Here is a 16,933-nt window from a genome sequence, read left to right on the forward strand (position 1 = left end):
TCACCTTGAATGCTAACAGGAAGCTCAGAAGACTGACTCCCAACTCCTCCTGGATCTTGATCTTCAGAAGGGCACAGGACTGCTCCAGATCATGGTTCTGGAATGTTCTCAAACGTCCTCAACTTTCTGGACTAGCTCTTTTATTCTGCCTCTTGGGAGAGTTTCATCCACACGGAAAAGTCTCCCTTGTCAGATGCAGGCCTCACTTTCCGCGTCATGAACAAGAGCACAGATGCAGAGGTAATGGGGTCAAGTAATGGGGTCTCTGCCTCTCACGTTCTGGCTCCGAGGCACTTCGCAAGTGTTGAAGCAGCAGGCTAAGAAAGTCTGCCTCGGGCCCGGCACAATGGCGCAGTGGTTAAGGTCCTTGCCTTGCATGCGCCAGGATCCCATATGGGCGCTGGTTCAAATCCCGGCAGCCCCGCTTCCCATCCAGCTCCCTGCCTGTGGCCTGGGAAAGCCATCGAGGACAGCCCAAAGCCTTGGGACCCTGCACCCGCGTGGGAGGCTCCTGGCTTCGGATTGGCTCAGCTCCAGGCATTTCAGCCGCTTAGGGAGTGAATCATCGGATGTAAGATCCTCCTCTCTGTATATCCGCCTTTCCAATAAAAATAAAATAAATCTTTAAAAAAAAATGTTTGTTTATAAAAAAAAAAAAAGTCTGCCTCTCACTCTGCCTTTCAGACTTAAAAAAAAATTATTCATTATAAAGAAAGAAGAAACAAACTCAGACTAAAACACTTGGGCTAATACCCACCAGGCAAGAGAAGCAAAAGAAAATCCCTAAGCCGAGAGCCACACAGGTCTTGGCCTTGTAGAGATGCTCCGTCAGCCATGGCACCATGCAGGGGGCCAGGGGACGGGCACCTAGGCGTGACAGATGTGGGCGGGCACAAACCCAGCTCTCCCCCCAACACTGGCTCTTTGGCCAGGCACAAATCGCCCAGTGCTCAAGCGTTTTCTGTATTTGAGACAAAACGACAGATCCTGGTGAACCCCGGTGCTGAATGCCACTGCAGAAGGTCCTCATCTCCCACAGTTCAGCCGAGGGTTTTTCAGATTTCCGGTGCTGCTGTGGTAAAACGCATTAGGGACTTCGGGCTTTGAAATTCGATCTTTTCCCAGGCTGGTGCTGCGAGGTCAGATCCTTTTCTGCCACTCCGGGAGCGGCCCCCTGGTGAACCCCATGATCCCATGCCTCTGCACAGCACGTGCTGCCGAGCCCGAGTTGCCTAGTGGGGGTGGGGCCCTCATAAGCTAAGCAGCAGCTATACTCTTATTTGAAGGAGTGGTTCCCATTAGGAAACGGGTGGGACGGGAGAGGGTGCAGCTTCCCCCGAGGCCCCAGCACAGCAGAACTCGAGCTTTCAAGGCACCAGCTTTCCAAAGAATCAGAACCACCAAGCGAGGGGTGGGCAAACAGAAAACACACCTGACAGAGGGGTAACGGACGCCTCTCAGGGTTCCCAATCTGCTCCCGACTCCACACGCCTCCCCCGGCCAGCCTCGGCCAGCTGGACGCCTCCCCGACCTGCCCGCCCGGTGCTAACTGCGCCCTTTCCTTCGGAGGTGCTGTTGGAGGCGATACCTCCCCCCAGCTATCGAGAACTGTGCCGTGTGTGAGCTGGCCAACTAACGGCACACCCGTTTCTCTCCAGGCCTCCACTGTCCGCAACTGATCAAGAATTCTAAGAACTGAAGTCCGTGTTGTGGCACAGCACGTTCACCTGCAGCCTGTAATGCATTCCAAATGGGAACCCATTCAAGCTGCTCCACTTTCTTCTTCTTCTTTTTAACATTTCTTTTATTTCTATTGGAAAGTCACATATACAAAGAGGAGGAAAGACAGAGAGGAAGATCTTCCATCCAATGATTCACTCCCCAAGCAGCCACAGTAGCCACAAGAGCAGGGTCCCAAGGCTTTGGGCTGTCCTCTATTGCTTTCCCAGGACACAGCAGGGAGGTAGATGGGAAGTGGGGCTACCATGATTAGAACTGGTGCCCATATGGGATCCCAGCATGTGCAAAGCAAAGACTTTAGCAGCAAGGCTACCGCTCTGGGCCCCACTGCTCCACTTTCAATCCAGCTCCCTACTAATGTGCCTGGGAAAGCAGCAGAAAATGGCCCAAGTATTTGGATCCCTATACTCATGTGGAAAACACAAATGAAGCTCCTGGCTTTTAGTTTTATCCTGGTCTAATCATGGAACTTGTGGCGAACTGGGGAATAACTCAGAGGTTGGAAGTTTCTCTCTGTGTAACTCTGCCTTTCAAATGAATGATTCTTTAAAAAAAAGTCAAAAGAACTCCTCTGTCAGCACACAGTCCCTGCAGGTAAGCATAAGAACCAAGAATGGGAGCAAAACAGCCGTCATACGTGTAGGCCAGTTCTGGTGGTGGGCTAGCTGGACCAGTTCATTGCACCCACTGGCCGATATGAGAACTAGGAAAGGGTACAGGACAGGCTGGGTCAGGCCACAACACCAGCCAGTTGACACTCGGGCCAGCACTAGGGACTGGCAGGGCTGAGATAGGTTGCAGCACCCACCAGCATGAGCTGGAACTTGGTGAGACTGGACCAGGCCAGGCTACAGCATCTACCAGCAAATGCCAAGGTGAGACAGGCCATGCTAACTGGGCCACAGCTCCCACCAGCACACAGGCTACCATGCAGTGGGATGCAAGTCCTGTAGGCAAGCCACAGGGGGGCTCACCTCCTGAGGCACCGCTCCTACTGGTGAATGTGAGAACTGGGACCAGGGGGCAGACTAGGCTAGGCTGGGCTACAACACCCATTGGCCGGCATGAGAACTGGGTCAGCAGGAGAACCAGGCTGGGCTAAGCAGCCATATCCACTGTGCATGCATAATACAGAGTTAAATGTAGGCTGGGTGGGCTTTGCTGCAGCATCAGCTGGCAAGTACTGGGATTGGAGGCAAGTCCTGTCAAGACAGATTGCAGAACCATCTGGAGAGTGCAAAATCCAGGACTGGGAGTGGGCGCAGGAGGGAAATAGCGGGCACTTCTCTGATGGGCTGCAACTCCCACTGGTGAGCATGAGAACCAGGGCTGGGGAGGCCTGGTTAGACAGGAGGTGGCACCTGCCAGCATGAGTGTGGGCTGGATAGTGGGGTCAATTGGGTTGAGGTAGGAGTCAACACCCACTGACAGGCAGGAGAGCTGAATGGGATGTGGGACAGCATGGACATGCTGTACATACTGGCATGCAAAGGAAACTAGGGCTAGAAGCAGGCCTCGTGGGGGTTATTGGGAGTTGCTCCAACTGGGCTGCAGTTTCCAGTGGTGAGGGCCGAGTGCATGGTGAGCAGGGTTAGGTTGGGTTACAACCCCCATTGGCCTACATAAGAGATGGGGTTGGAGACAAAACTAACCCAGCAATTGCAACTACCAGTGTGTGTAGGCTCACTGATTAAGCCAAACCCCATACTAGCAAGTACACACAACATTCAGGTCTAGGATTACCTCAGACGAGCTCTCTTTGGGAATCCCCACAACTGGACAGCTGGACTCAGAACTGCAACTGTGAGGATTTCAGGATCTGTAGCCCGACTGAGGAGTGTATGTGCCAGAACTGGCCCTCCTCAGTTGCTGGACAGTGCAGTGGGCAATATGCCCAGATGCACACTGGGATATTGCAGTCCACTGGGGCCTGTAAAGGACATCTGGTACCATAGCAGGGGTTGGAGGGCAGAACAAATTGGACAACCCTCCCAGCTAAGCATTGTCAGCAAAAATCTGGGTGAATAGAGACTCTAAGGTGGACTATATTAGCCAACGGACCTTGAAGGGATTTCCTCATCCTTGGAGAAGTGAAATCAACAGCATTTCAGAACTATCGAAACCACTTGAGCAGAACCATTTGGAGCGTGCTCCACAGCAGGGACCTGGGATGACACCGGGTGGCTGCTACCCATCCCTGGGTACTAAGATAGTGGAAGGCTTCTACCCTTCTTACCCTGCTTCCCCCAGATAAAGGAAAAAAAAATTTGGGAAACAATGGTCTCATCCACTTTTCCCTAATCCTCTAATCTTCCCATCCTAGTCAACTATGTAGACCTCATCAAAAATAAAATTAAAAAAAAAAAGTCAATCCCACTGGCCCCTTGATCTCAAATCTGTAGCCTCCAGTACTATGAGAGCAATAGCACCCAGCCCAGCCGAGCTCACTGGGGTCCCCAGGTGACCCCAGCGAGCTAACACATCTTACAAGCAACGAGACAACTATGGAGAGAAGACTCACTCAGACACTTCACAAGAGATGATAGCTAGAAAACCCATTATATGTATGAAATGGAGCTCCATTTCATTAGTCCTTAGAGAAATACGAACCAAAACCGCAATGTTGTACTACTCCCACCAGCACAGGGGCGGAGCTAAAATTAGAGGCATGGAACATCCCCTACTGATGAGGACGCAGGGACAAAGCAACACAGAGACACGACCTATGACCCTGCACATCTTCGATCTCAAATACATGCCTGACATCCACATGGTCCTCATGACCACCCTATTTATGCACCCACATTTGCAATATTCACCATATATGCATGCACTTGGCCACCCAACACATGTTCTAGAATGCTCATTGTAGCACTCTATAAATAGATTCTAAATGGCAACCACTCAAAGACTCACTGACCACAGAATGAATTCTAAAATGTTCACATAATGGAAAACAATACAGCAAAGAAAGTAAATCTACAACCACAGAAAACAAACAACATGGGTAACTGCTATGAAACAAAGTGAAGTAGAAAAAGCCAAAACCAGCAAAAAGACCTTTGGTGTGATTTGGCAGGGAAAAAAACAAAAAGAGAGAGAAAGAGAATGGACATCATTCCACTGTGCTGTTAGAAGTCTGGAGAGCAGTGAAAAGCAGTTTCTATTTTCTGATTGTTTTTAATTTTTGTACTCTGTTTATTTGAAACACAGAGAGAGAAAAGAACAAACTCTCCTATCCACTGATTTACTCCCCAAATGCCAGCAACAGTCAGGACGCAGAATTCTGCCCAGGCCTTCCACATGGGGGCAAGGAATAATTTCTTCAGTCACTGTTTCCTAACATTTTCATTAGCAGCGGGCTCCGTGTGGTGCCGGGATCCCATACAGGTGCCAATCTGTGTCCCAGTGGCCTCACTTCCCATCTAGCTTCCTGCCTGTGGCCTGGGAAAGTAGCTGAGGACAGCCCAAAGCCTTGGGACCCTGCACCCGCGTGGGAGACCCGGAGGAGGCTCTGGGTTCCTGGCTTCGGATTGGCTCAGCTCCAGCTGCAGCAGCCACTTGGGGAGTAAATCATTGGATGGAAGATCTTCCTCTGTCTCTCCTACTCTCTGTATATCTTACTTTCCAATTAAAAAAAAAAAAAGGAGAGATGGAATATTTCCCTATCTTTCCTCTGTTGTTCTGTTTTTCAAATACAACTCATCTTTTTTTAAAATAAAGATATATTATTTGTTCTCTGTTTTAAAAAGATTTATTTGTTTTGGAAAGGTAGATTTGCAGAGAGGAGATACAGATCGAAAGACTTTCCATCCGTTGGTTCAAGCCTCAAATGGCTGCAACGACCAAAGCTGAGCTGATCCAAAGCCAGGAGTCTCTCATGTGGGTGTGGGGTCCCAAGGCTTTGGGCTGTCCTCAGCTGCTTTCCCAGGCCACAAGCAGGGAGCTGGATGGGAAGTGGAGCAGCTGAGACATAAACCAGCATCCATATGCACTTGGATATAGATTGGCCAGTTGAGCCAATGAGCCAGCCCATTTTACAAAATTTAAAAACATACATATTTAATGATTTACTTATTGGAAAGGCAGAATAACACAGGCAGAAAATCCTCTACTTACTGGTTCACTCTCCAAATATCAACAACAGGCAGAGCTGGACCAGGTCAAAGCCAGGAGAACGGCTCCATTAGTTAATCCTCCTCCTTCAAGCATTGGGATCCCACATGGGCACCAATTTGTGCTCCAGTTGCTCCACTGCCTTTCCAGCTCCCTAAGAAAGCAGTAGAGGGTGGCGCAATGCCTTGGAACCCTGCACCCACACAGGAGACCCAGGGAAGGTTCTGGCTTGCGATCAGCTCAGCTCCGACCATTACGGCCACCTGGGGAGTGAACGAGATTGCTAACAGGGAAAAGTTTCATTTCAGCACATCAGAAGCCAGTCTGTGGCCCCCAAGTTGTGCCCTAAACCACACCACCAATCTGCACCATTACCCTTTACAAACAATCACCTCCCAGGACCTGGCATGTGGGGCAAGGCGAAGAGGCCGAGACCCATATGGGAGCCTTGGCAGAGCGCCCTAAGAAAGCAGAACTCTCAAATCTATTTTCAGCGTGTGTTTCTGTCACTGAGCAACCCCGGACAGTGACTGCTTCCCCATTCTTGGACCCCGAGCTCCTGCCACAGCTGACCCTGGCCACCAGCCCCAGGTGGGATGGTGCCAAGCTAGTGACAGCCAACCCCACCACACTGGCTGGGACAGTTGAGGGCTGGGGAGAGCTGTGGGACACCAGCCTGGAGAGCTGCTGGCTCCTCCCCCTCCTCCAGTGAGAGCCACCTGCTCCTGAATGAAGGAGAAAAGTGGAAGCAGGGAGGAGAAAACAGCATCTGCCTCCTGAGATGCCATGGAGCCCCTCACCCTGGATGTGCCTGGAGGTGACACCCTACACTCACTATGCAGGCCAGCGAATTCTGCTGCGCTTACATCAGCTTGGGCTACATTTGTCACATCTGTCACTGATGACAAATGTGTCTGTCACCACTCTCGGGAAGCCTGTGTGTGTGTGTGTGTGTGTGTGTGTGTGTGTGTGTGTGTGTAAGAGAGAGAGAGAGCGCGAGTCTGCATGCAGGAACAGACTAAAATGGACACAAGAATGCCCAAGGCTCACTGCAGGCACACAGCTCGCCACACCTTCACAAACCACTTCCACATTCACTGCGGAACTCGGTCATCACGGAAATGCCCAGAGAGGGCAGCACCATCAGCCCCGTTCCTCTGTTGGCCAGGCCCAGTCCAGAGCTAGCCAGGACATGGAGATTGTCTTAGCTGGGTTCTCTTGCGTCCCCTGTGAGAAAAGGAGGCTACGGAAGGGTCAGGCAGCCTGGACACGAGGCTTCCAGGGCTGGTTGGCTAACAGCGCCCAGGAAAGCTACAGGTATCGAAACTGCAGTGCAGCAGCCTGGCTCGGTCCTCGCACGTCAAGAGACTCTCGTGGGATCCACGCTGGGCTATTCTACTAAATAGTGGGAAACACTCCTCACGCACCATCATGCCAAGCAATCATTCATTTTGTTTTTTTTTTAAGATAATATTTCTTCTATTTGAAAATCAGAATTAGAGGGATACCTTCGACCAGTTGGTTCACTCCCGAGATGACCGGGCTGACCTGAAGCTGGGAGCCTAGAGCTTCCGCCAGCTCTCCCACATGGGTGTAGTGCCAGAGGCACTTGGGTGTCCTCTGCTGTTCTCCCAGGCCATCAGCAGGGGGCTGGATCAGAAGTGGAATAGCCAGGCCTCAAACTGGTGCCCAAATTGAGTGCTGGTATTCCAGGAAGATGATTAGCCTGTTATGCCAAGGAGCCAGGCCCTATTCATTTTCTTTTACAGGGGGTCCCCGACTTACTAACGGCTTAGTGGATTTCATTTTGTTTTTGCTTTTACTTCTTGAAGGTGTGAAAGCCACAGAAGGAGGCACACTTCAATAATCACCCCGAAATATATAATTTTTTTTAGATTTTTTTTTTATTATTATTTTTTCATCGGAAAGGCGGATATACAGAGAGGAGAGACAGAGAGGAAGATCTTCCGTCCGATGATTCACTCCCCAAGTGAGCGCAACGACCGATACTATGCCGATCCGAAGCCAGGAGCCTCTTCCGGGTCTCCCACGCGGGTGCAGGGTCCCAAAGCTTTGGGCCGTCCTTGACTGCTTTCCCAGGCCACAGGCAGGGAGCTGGAAGGGAAGCGGGGCTGCCGGGTTTAGAACCGGTGCCCATATGGGATCCCGGGCGTGCAAGGCGAGGACCTTTAACCACTTGCACCACCGCGCCGGGCCCGAAATATATAATTTTTAAAACTTGACCTCCCGGGCCCAGTGCAGTGGCCTAGCTGCTAAAGTCCTCACCTTGAACACACCAGGATCCCATATGGATGCTGGTTATAATCCCAGCAGCCCGGCTTCCCATCTAGCTTCCTGCCTGTGGCCTGGGAAAGCGGTCAAGGTCGGCTCAAAGCCTTGGGACCCTGCACCCATGTGGGAGACCTAGAGGAGGCTCCAGGCTTCAAATCAATGCAGCTGCAGCCATTGAGGCCACTTGGGGAGTGAACCAGCGGACAGAAGATCTTCCTCTCTGTCTCTCCTCTCCGTGTATTTGACTTTGCAATAAAAAAATAAATAAATCTTAAAAAAAAATAAAAGCAACCATAGCTGGCGAGCATCCTGGGCCTGGTTAATCCCAAATTTATATTAACTATACCAGTGTGCCAGCATAGTTGCCTATTCTAATTTTTTTTTTTTTTAAGATATGTGGGAAAGGTGGGGAACACTGAGCCAGGGTGTATCACCCCAGCCCACAGGGAAGGGGCATAGGGGAGCTATAGATTCCACAGGGAAGGGGATTTGGGAATGTATTAGAGTAGGAGCAGCCGAGAGCGTGTTTGACAGGGGAGGAATGACTTCTAGGGGCTTCCACACATCAGGCCACTGCACTTACTTGGCAGGCGAGGGCGCTGAGCTTGGTTAGAGGGGGGGGAAGCCTGAGGGCACATGTCTAGATCAAACCAAGGCACCTGCCCACATGGGAGACCTGGGCTGGACCAAGGAGCATCACCTGCCACACGCGGCACACATGAATGCAGGGGCAGGAGGGCATGCCTAGTTGAGCTAGGCCACAGTTCACACATGCAAGTGTTGGGACAAAGGGTGGGTCACATCAGGCTGGGCCACAGCAACCAGAATGCAAGAGAACCAGATCTGGGGGCAGATTCTGTAAGGCACTTGTAGGCTCACCTCTCTGAGACTGCCGCATTTGTTGGATTATGCAAGAGCAGGGGGGTGGTCACAGGCCTAGCTAGCAGAATTCACCTGGCAGGAGCTCACCTGATACTCGCTTAATTTGGAGCTGGGAGGAAGCAGAGCTTGGCCAGGCTGAGAGCTAGGCAGTAGAAGCCACTGGTGAGAGCCAGAACGGGAGCAGGCCAGTCAAGCAAGGCCACAGCATCTGCCTGTGAGTGCCAGAACTAGATGCTGGGGACTCTGTACAACACGGTCAACATACTGAAACTACTGCATTGTGCACTTTAAAATGGGGATACAGTGTATTGTACCATATGGGAATTGGAACTCAATTTTGAAAAATGCTTTAAATTGCCTCACCCCAAGAAAATGCCGAGATCACAGGTATCCCCTCAAAAAAACTTATCACACAATAAGTCACATCCACATCCCATCCCAAGATCCACACAGCCAATGGACTGACCAGGTAGCATTGTCATCTTCTAGCACTTTCCTCCACTCACACTCAGATCTTTACACAACAAGTTCATCCCTAATTCCTGGTCTTCATATTTGCTCAACACTCAGCTTAAAATGTTTTAGATACAGCCTGGCGCAATGGCTCAATGATTAAACCCTCACCTTGCAAGCGCCAGAATCCCATATGAATACCAGTTCTTGTCCCGCAATTCCCTTCCCATTCAGCTCCCTGCCTGTGGCCTGGGAAAGCAGTAGAGGATCACCCAAAGCCTTGGGATTCTGTACTCATGCAGGAGACCTAGAAGACGCTCCTGGCTTCGGATCAGCTCAGCCCAGCCGTTGCAGTCACTTAGGGAGTAAATTAGTAGATGGAAGATCTTTCTCTCTGTATCTCCTTCTCTCTGTGGATTGACTTTCCAATAAAAATAATCTTCAAAAAAAATGTTCTTAATATTCTTTCCTGCATTGAATGTTTGTAACTCGTCTCTGTCCAAATACCCTCCCTTCACCCTATACAGATTGTCTTTGACAAGTCTAAAGAACAGCTCCACCATCCTCCACCCTGCACTATTGTTCCACGGCTCTTCTGATCACTGGACAAGATAACTTCTAGAATTATGCCCCAGAAACCAATGCTCTGAGCTCCTGACTTCGGCATGGTCCAGCCCTAGCTCTTATGGCCATTTGAGGAGTGAACTAGTGCATGGAAGATCTCTTTTATCTGTCTCCTCTCTCTGTATCTTGGCCTTTCAAATAACAAAATAATAACAATAAAAAAAAGTTTCCTTTGGGGCAGGTGTTTGGCACAGGAGTTGAAATGCCACTTCAGACACCCATGTCCCATATCAGAGTATCTGGCTTGCGTGCTAGCTGCCTCTGCTTTCGATCCAGTTTCTTGTTCATGTGCACACTGGGAAGCAGCCGTGGATGGCCCAAGTACTCACATCTCTGCCACTAACATGGAACACTAGGATGAAGTTCCAGGTTCCTAGCTTAGGCCTGGCCCAGCCTGGCTACTGTAGGCATTTTGGGAGTCAGCTACAAATGTCTAAGTCTTGAAAAAAAAAAATTTTTTTTTTAACTAAACCATTTCCTTCTTGATTGCTGATTAGGCAACCAAGAGTGTAGAGACCTTGTCTATCACGTTCACAGCTCTGAACCTGCCTGATACAAGGCAAAAAGGGTTTTTCTAAAAGAAGAAATTTATCAAAGACTTCCAGGAAGGACTGGGACACCACCTGCCTGTCGGCCCAGAGGCGGGAGGAGCACTACGTCACCAGCAACCTCCAGAGGTGCAGAGGGAGTTAAGACACTTGCTCAGCACCGGTGGCCAGCCCCACCCTGGGCCCGTGACAGCCCTGAGGAAACAGCAGGAACAGCCCCTCCCTTCCAAAGCCTGGAAACCTTCTAGGGGTCACAAAGCGCCCAGTGTTTACCCAGCAACCCACAAACAAACGCAGCGGAGAGATCTAAGATTGTGGAGCTTGATACTCAAGTTGCAGGCTGGGGTCCAAGTCAGGCTCATAAAACTGCTGTCGACAAACGCCCTCTGAGCCGGCTGCTTGTGACTCCGCAGCCGACCTGTTCTCCAGAACAAGACGGTTGCAGCTCACACCTGTTCCAGCCTCCTCCTCTTCCTTTGGGTAACTTTCTGCTCTGAGACAGTAAAAACACCTCCACAGGCAGGTGCTGAAGGTCACTCTCCCCTTCCCGGCTCCGCCTCCCTAGGTCAGCATCCTGCTGAGCCCCGCACAGGGCCAACAACTTACCCACTAGGAGTTTGACATCCCGGACTGTGAAATCAGGGTCGGGCATCCTGGGGGGGTGGAAAAAAAGAGGAGTGCAGGTATTTGGTGAGAAGTCACAAACAAGGGAGTGACATCCTGGGCCCATGGTGAAGCCATGTTTCCAACAGGGGTTTCTTGTTTTCAGTTTAGGAACCCTCAAGGAACTCATCCTGAGAGACAGCAGGTGGCCCACTACTGCTTGCCCCTCCTGAACCACAGTACCCAATCATCACACCAAACCTGACCTGAGAAGATGGGTGCTCCACACTGCCCAACACCCAGTTCCAGGGAAGACTGGTGTCTGGGGGCGGGGGAGAGAGGGCGGGGAGGAGAAGGGGAAGTGATACGAAAGACCGAACACCTGCTTTCTTTTAGGGTGGCCAGTCCCCTATTTCTTTCACCCTCTAGAACTCTCCCCATAAAAACTGTACAGAAGGCGAGCAGTCCTCCCTGAGAGAAGTACTGGAAAAAAACACGCATCACACCAGCTCCAGGGCTCTGATACGCTGGCCATCCGGACAGTAGTGACGTCCACCATTCTTTAATGATGGTGCCGAAGGCTGAATTCCTCCTCACGGATCAAGCCTGGCAGCAGATGCTGCAGAGAGGCAGTCCTGGGATGACACCCCAAGCCTCCGCCCTACCCCTTGCCCAAGGGGTAGAAACCTGTTCTTCCAGCCTGCCTTCCGGATCTTTCTCTCCGTCAGCCCAGTTGGCCCAGGGAGCTCTCCCAGATCCCAGCCAGAATGTAGTCCAGACTGAGTGAAATAGCAGGCAGGGGGACAGGAGGAGGAGGCGGAAAAAGGGGAGACGCTGGCACCCTAGAAACATGAATTTCTAGAAAGCAGGGTCGCCGTCCTGCGTGGTGGGAGTCCTTGGACAAAACATACATCCACGTACCCGCAGCCTGGGCTTAGAGGCTCAGAGCTTGGGCTCTGCCTCAGTTTCCTGAAGACACCACTTAAATGCCCCGCCCCTATCCTCTGCCCAAAACTGCTGAAAAAAGATCCATCTTTGGAGCTTTTTCCCCCTTGTGAGCTCTGAAAGATGCTGTCCCAAGGTCCCAAGATCCTTGTGGGAGATGAAGGGTGGACGGAGGGTGGAAGGCATCCATCCCAACACAGGTGTTAGAGAGGGAGGAAGGGAAGGGGACGAGAGGTTTCAGCAACTTACTTAATTCCCAGTCCATCCTTTTCTGGAAATACCAGGGGGACCCTGAGGGCTTCTCTCTGTACGTACTCATAGTTGAAATCTGTTCGGATATTTGAATTAAAACAAGTCGGTTAAGTTAGGAAGGCAGTGAACCACAATCCATGGGTGAGGAGAAGAAAAAAAGATCACGCAGCAAGGGGCAGGGGGAGTGCCTTCGATGCCAGCACCAGCTGGATGGCAACACCTCCCTGCACAGCGACAGGCAGACTTTGGCATAGCCCCAGAGAAGCCACGCCAAGCATCAGCCCTTCTACCTACTCCATCATTCTCTGCATGCCCCACGGGTCCGAACTTGTCAATGAGGGCCCTTGATCCCTCCAGGGATGGGAAGGGAGGTTCAGGGAGGCCCACCCACCCGAAAGAGTCCCAGTGTATCGGATGAGAAAGAGGGACGGACAGAGGAATGCATCCCAGGCTGAGCTCGGAAAAGGAGAGGGGACACAGAACCGAAGGCCACCTGGGAGGAGGGCTCTCCATGTGCCTGAGCATCAGCAAAAATCTTATTGTAATATCCTGCATTGGTAAAGGAGCGGGAGCTGGTTTCCCTGGAAACTCTGTACTTGGTGCCAAAATGAGAGAACTGGGCACAGCCTTGTTGTCTTTACAGGGGAATGTTGTCACTGCGGGCTTAGCCATTCCAATGCCTGCTTCCCCGGGATGCTCCAGGTGAAGACAGGGAGAAAGAGGGTGGAGTAAGGCCCACAGAATAGCCACAGGATTGACTGCGGTCTGGGAGTGGTCTGTAGCAGACCCCCCAAAGCCTTAGCCAAAGCCCTACATAGAATGAGGCCATACAACTAAATGTTTTTCCTTCCCCAATTCCAAAAGCAATGGGTCTGACCTAACGGTATCGCAGAATACAAGAAGTATGAGGAGGAGCACATAGTCGTCCTCCCAAAGTCTAAAGTGACTAGAGCAATGCACAAAGACCCAGGCCCTCCTCCAGCTGGTCAGCAAGGAGAGAGAAGAGGCCTCAAGCCAGTGCCCCAGGCAAAGGATTCACCAGGGCGAGTGGGAGTGGGGGGGTGAGGAGGGAGGCCAGGGGCTCAGAAGAGAGGAAGAACAAAACCAGAGCAGGGAAAGCCCTGACCTCAGCGGTTCAGATCCCCAGGGGCTCCCAGTGAATGGGGATTCCTCAGGATTTAAAGGAAGAGAAGTTGAAGAAGCTTCTGTTTTGAATCCAGGCTAAAGGGCTCCTCCCTCAAGTATTGGGACCAGATCTGAATTAACCAGCAGATCCCTCAGGCCTCCTCCTTCAAAAGCAGCCTGGGCCGCAGACTGAAGGCTGTATCTCCAGATCCCCCAAACTTTTGCACCCCTGAAATGCAGGCTAAGCCTTCACCAGTGACTAGGATGGGCCTATGTTTTGTTTTCTCACAGGATCTGCTAAGACTCAGGGCCAGGGGGCGGGAGGAGAGAAACTAAAAACCCTGGAGAGGGGATTCAAATGCAAGTGAGACAGCACCCTGCTCCGGGCCAGTCCAGGCCAGGAGAAATCTCTACTCCACCTATCCCCACCCCCAACCCACCAGGGCCTGGGCCCCAGGGAAGCAGGGAGCACAAAAGAAAAACTTCAAAAATGCAAAGCCTAGATGAGTCCCTTCTCTCTTCTAAGGACTAACCGGCTGGCTGCAGCCACTCAACCAGAACCTGGTGGAGGAAGGCCGTAAGCTGACGGATGGATGACTTAGCCGAGGGGAGGAGGGATCAACAGAATGGAAACTGAGTAAGGGGAAAGAAACTCTAGATGCATAACCCACACAGCCTCGGGGGGGACACTGGCCCCACCACTAGGCTGAGGGGGCTCTGGGGGCCTCAGACTCAAAGTAGCACCCCCGATGAACTGAGGGCACTGCATGTCCCCCGCACCCCGTGTGTGCGAGGGAGTATTTCAGGTTAAGGGGTGCTCCCAGGCCACCATTCTGTTCTCCACTGGAAGAAATACCGATGTGCAGGAAAACCTCTAGTTTCCCAGAAAGATGTCCCAGCTCTTCATTTCAAACAGCCAGGTAGCAGGAAGTCTCAGATTTAACCCCGAGAGGTAGTCCGCAGCTTACCCCACACCGGTAGACAGGGCTGTGACTCCAGAAGCCTGGCACTTAACTTAGGGGTGTCATCTGGTCCTGGCTCCAATGTGGATGAGCCCCGGCAGAACCCAAACTATGCAAACCTCCAACCTGAGAGGGCATCACCCCAACAATCTAAAGCATCCCATCACCATTTCCCAACCCCCATAAGACCCTGTTTTTCCCAAAGACTGGGAGGTTTCAAGCCTGGGGGATCCCCACCCCAACGTCCCAGATGCTCCCCAGCTCGGGATTGACTCTAGCCAGGAAGCCGCACCTCAGGCAGCCTAGGGAGAGAGCGTGATGGGCTCCGGAAAGGGGAGGACACCGCTCCAGCCTCTGGTCCCTCTGTCCGCCGGCCCCCCGGCTATACCCATCCCGGAGGTGGTGGTGGGCGCAGGCCGTGTTTTGGCTGGCGCCGGCCCGCTTCCTACCAGCCTTGCTCCATCGCCAACCCGTTTCCACCCCACCCCACCCCATCCCACCCCACCCCCAGTGCTCAGCCTCGTTTCGTCACCGGATCCCCTGGAATGGGGGACGCGGGCGCGAAATACGAACCCAGCCACCGGCAGCTCCCTCCCCACGTGCGCGCGGGCCCGCGGCGCGGAGCAGCCCGGGGAGGGGGCGCCTCACCTTTGCCCTCCATGGCGTGCACGAAGTCCCCCTGGTAGAGCTGGCTGCGCAGCTTCTCCTCCAGGCTGAAGCCGCGGACACTGACGATCTCCTCCACGTCCGACAAGTCTTCGTTCTCGTCGTATCTCTGGCGGTCAATCGGGCGCTGAGGGGACCCAAATCAGAGAGCCCGGAACATTACTGGGGGCCCTGGGGGCCGCCTCTAACCCTAGGCCCGGCCAGAACAGGTGCAGCTTCCGCGCGCCCCCTGCACCCCACCATTGCAATCGGGAGCAACTTTGAGCAAATGCCAAAGATGTTGAGAAGCCGAGAAAGCAAAGGTGCCAGCACCCCGAGGTCCAGCCGCGCGCGTCCCTCCTGCGTCTCCAGAAGACAAGCCAGGGACATCTTGGGAGGGCTCCCCCTTGCCCTCCGCTCCCCTCGGACGTGTTGGCCTTCACGTTATGTAACCCGCGAAGGGGGCTCCGGGCACGGGCTGGTGGGGCAGATGTAGGCCCCGGGAGGAGCCGCAGCAGCGCCCGGCTCGGCAGTAACAGCAGCCGCGGCGGCCGTGGCTGCAGGGCCGGCGAGCCGGAACCGGGGGCCGGCGGCATTAGGAAGGCTGGAGCTGCCCCCGGGCTACCCGGGAAAGGGAAAGCAGAAATGGAAGGGCTGAGACCCCAGCCGCCTGTGCCGGCCGCCCGCGAGAACGAGAAGAGGAGGCGGACGGGAGGGGGGCAGGTTTGGGGAAGGGGAGAGGCAGACCGCCCACCACAAAACTCCCCCTCGGAGACCCCAAAACGCACCAGCAACTGCCTCATCTCCCCACCGGCGCGCGTGCACACTCACTTCCTAAGGAGACTCCCCCACCACTCCCCGCATCCCCCTGGCTTCCTCCCTCCGCCGCCCGGCCGCGCAGCCCCCCAGATTCCGGGGCGAACCCCGAGCCCGCTCGGCCCCTTCCACCCCTTTCCGTGCTACCACCTCCCCACTCAAGTGCCTGAGACTCTGATCCGCACAAGGGGACTGGAAGAGTAAGCTGCCCGCTTCCTTTTGCATGCAATTTATTATATTTTTCCGGTCCTCTTGCAAAACAGAAAAGGAAGAAGAAAAGGCAGCAAGAAACAACCAAAAATGAATAAATAAATAAAAAGATCTATGAGATACAGATTTGGGTTTAAAAAAAAAAAAAGCTACACACCAATCTTCTTCCAGAGTCTTTCTCTGCCTCCATTTTTTTAGGAGAGTTCACCAATTAATTGTCAACACTCCTACCCCCTGCATTTTGGCCGAAGGGGGAAGGAGGGAAGACCAAAGAAAACAAGCTAAAAAAAAATAAATAAAGCAAGCCAGAGCCGAGATCTACAAAGTTTTGCACCAACACTTAGGCAGATCCGTTTTCAAAGTCCTAGGAAACCATTTTCAGCAGTTGTGGGGGGGGAGGCGTCGACGTCATAATCCCCGGAACGTAAACATTGTTGCCGATCGCGCCCGGAGCCCGCGGCCCGGCTGGTTGTCGGGGGTGGGGGGGTGTTGCGCTCGGCCCGGGATTGGGGGGGCGGGGGCGGCGGCCCGAGGAGGTGTGGGGCAGGGAGGGGCCCGGGAGGCAACGGGCGCCGAGAGCGCCCGGCTTCGCTGTTTTGTTGTTGGGTCACGAGTGCGCCTCTGCACGCAGGCGCCGCCGCCGCCGCCCGCGAGTTGGGTGCAGAGCTGGCTTTTGGAGGGCTGAGTAGCCGGCGGCGGGCGCATCCCGGAGATGGCGGG

General features: G+C 53.0%; 1 protein-coding gene across 3 annotated transcripts in view; it reads right to left on the minus strand.

Moving 5' to 3' along the window:
- Window positions 1-16,675, minus strand: part of KDM2B (lysine demethylase 2B) — a 96,159-nt gene extending 79,484 nt beyond the window's left edge. For 2 of the 3 annotated variants that reach the window (XM_040987043.1, XM_040987041.1), the window contains exons 1-4: window positions 16,371-16,675; window positions 15,191-15,335; window positions 12,453-12,531; window positions 11,262-11,308 (exon numbers count right to left, since the gene is read on the minus strand). In XM_040987043.1, the coding sequence (XP_040842977.1) occupies window positions 11,262-11,308; window positions 12,453-12,531; window positions 15,191-15,335; window positions 16,371-16,403 (304 nt within the window). In that variant the 5' untranslated portion in view covers window positions 16,404-16,675. Of the gene's footprint in view, window positions 1-11,261; window positions 11,309-12,452; window positions 12,532-15,190; window positions 15,336-15,975; window positions 16,281-16,370 lie in introns of those variants that run through there. The other variant, XM_040987042.1, reaches the window with a different exon arrangement.
- Between the last annotated feature and the right edge of the window lie 258 nt (window positions 16,676-16,933).

This window comes from Ochotona curzoniae, unplaced genomic scaffold, assembly GCF_017591425.1.
Source record: "Ochotona curzoniae isolate NIBS_2020 unplaced genomic scaffold, NIBS_Ocur_1.0 contig_46, whole genome shotgun sequence".
NCBI classification, from domain to species: domain Eukaryota; kingdom Metazoa; phylum Chordata; class Mammalia; order Lagomorpha; family Ochotonidae; genus Ochotona; species Ochotona curzoniae.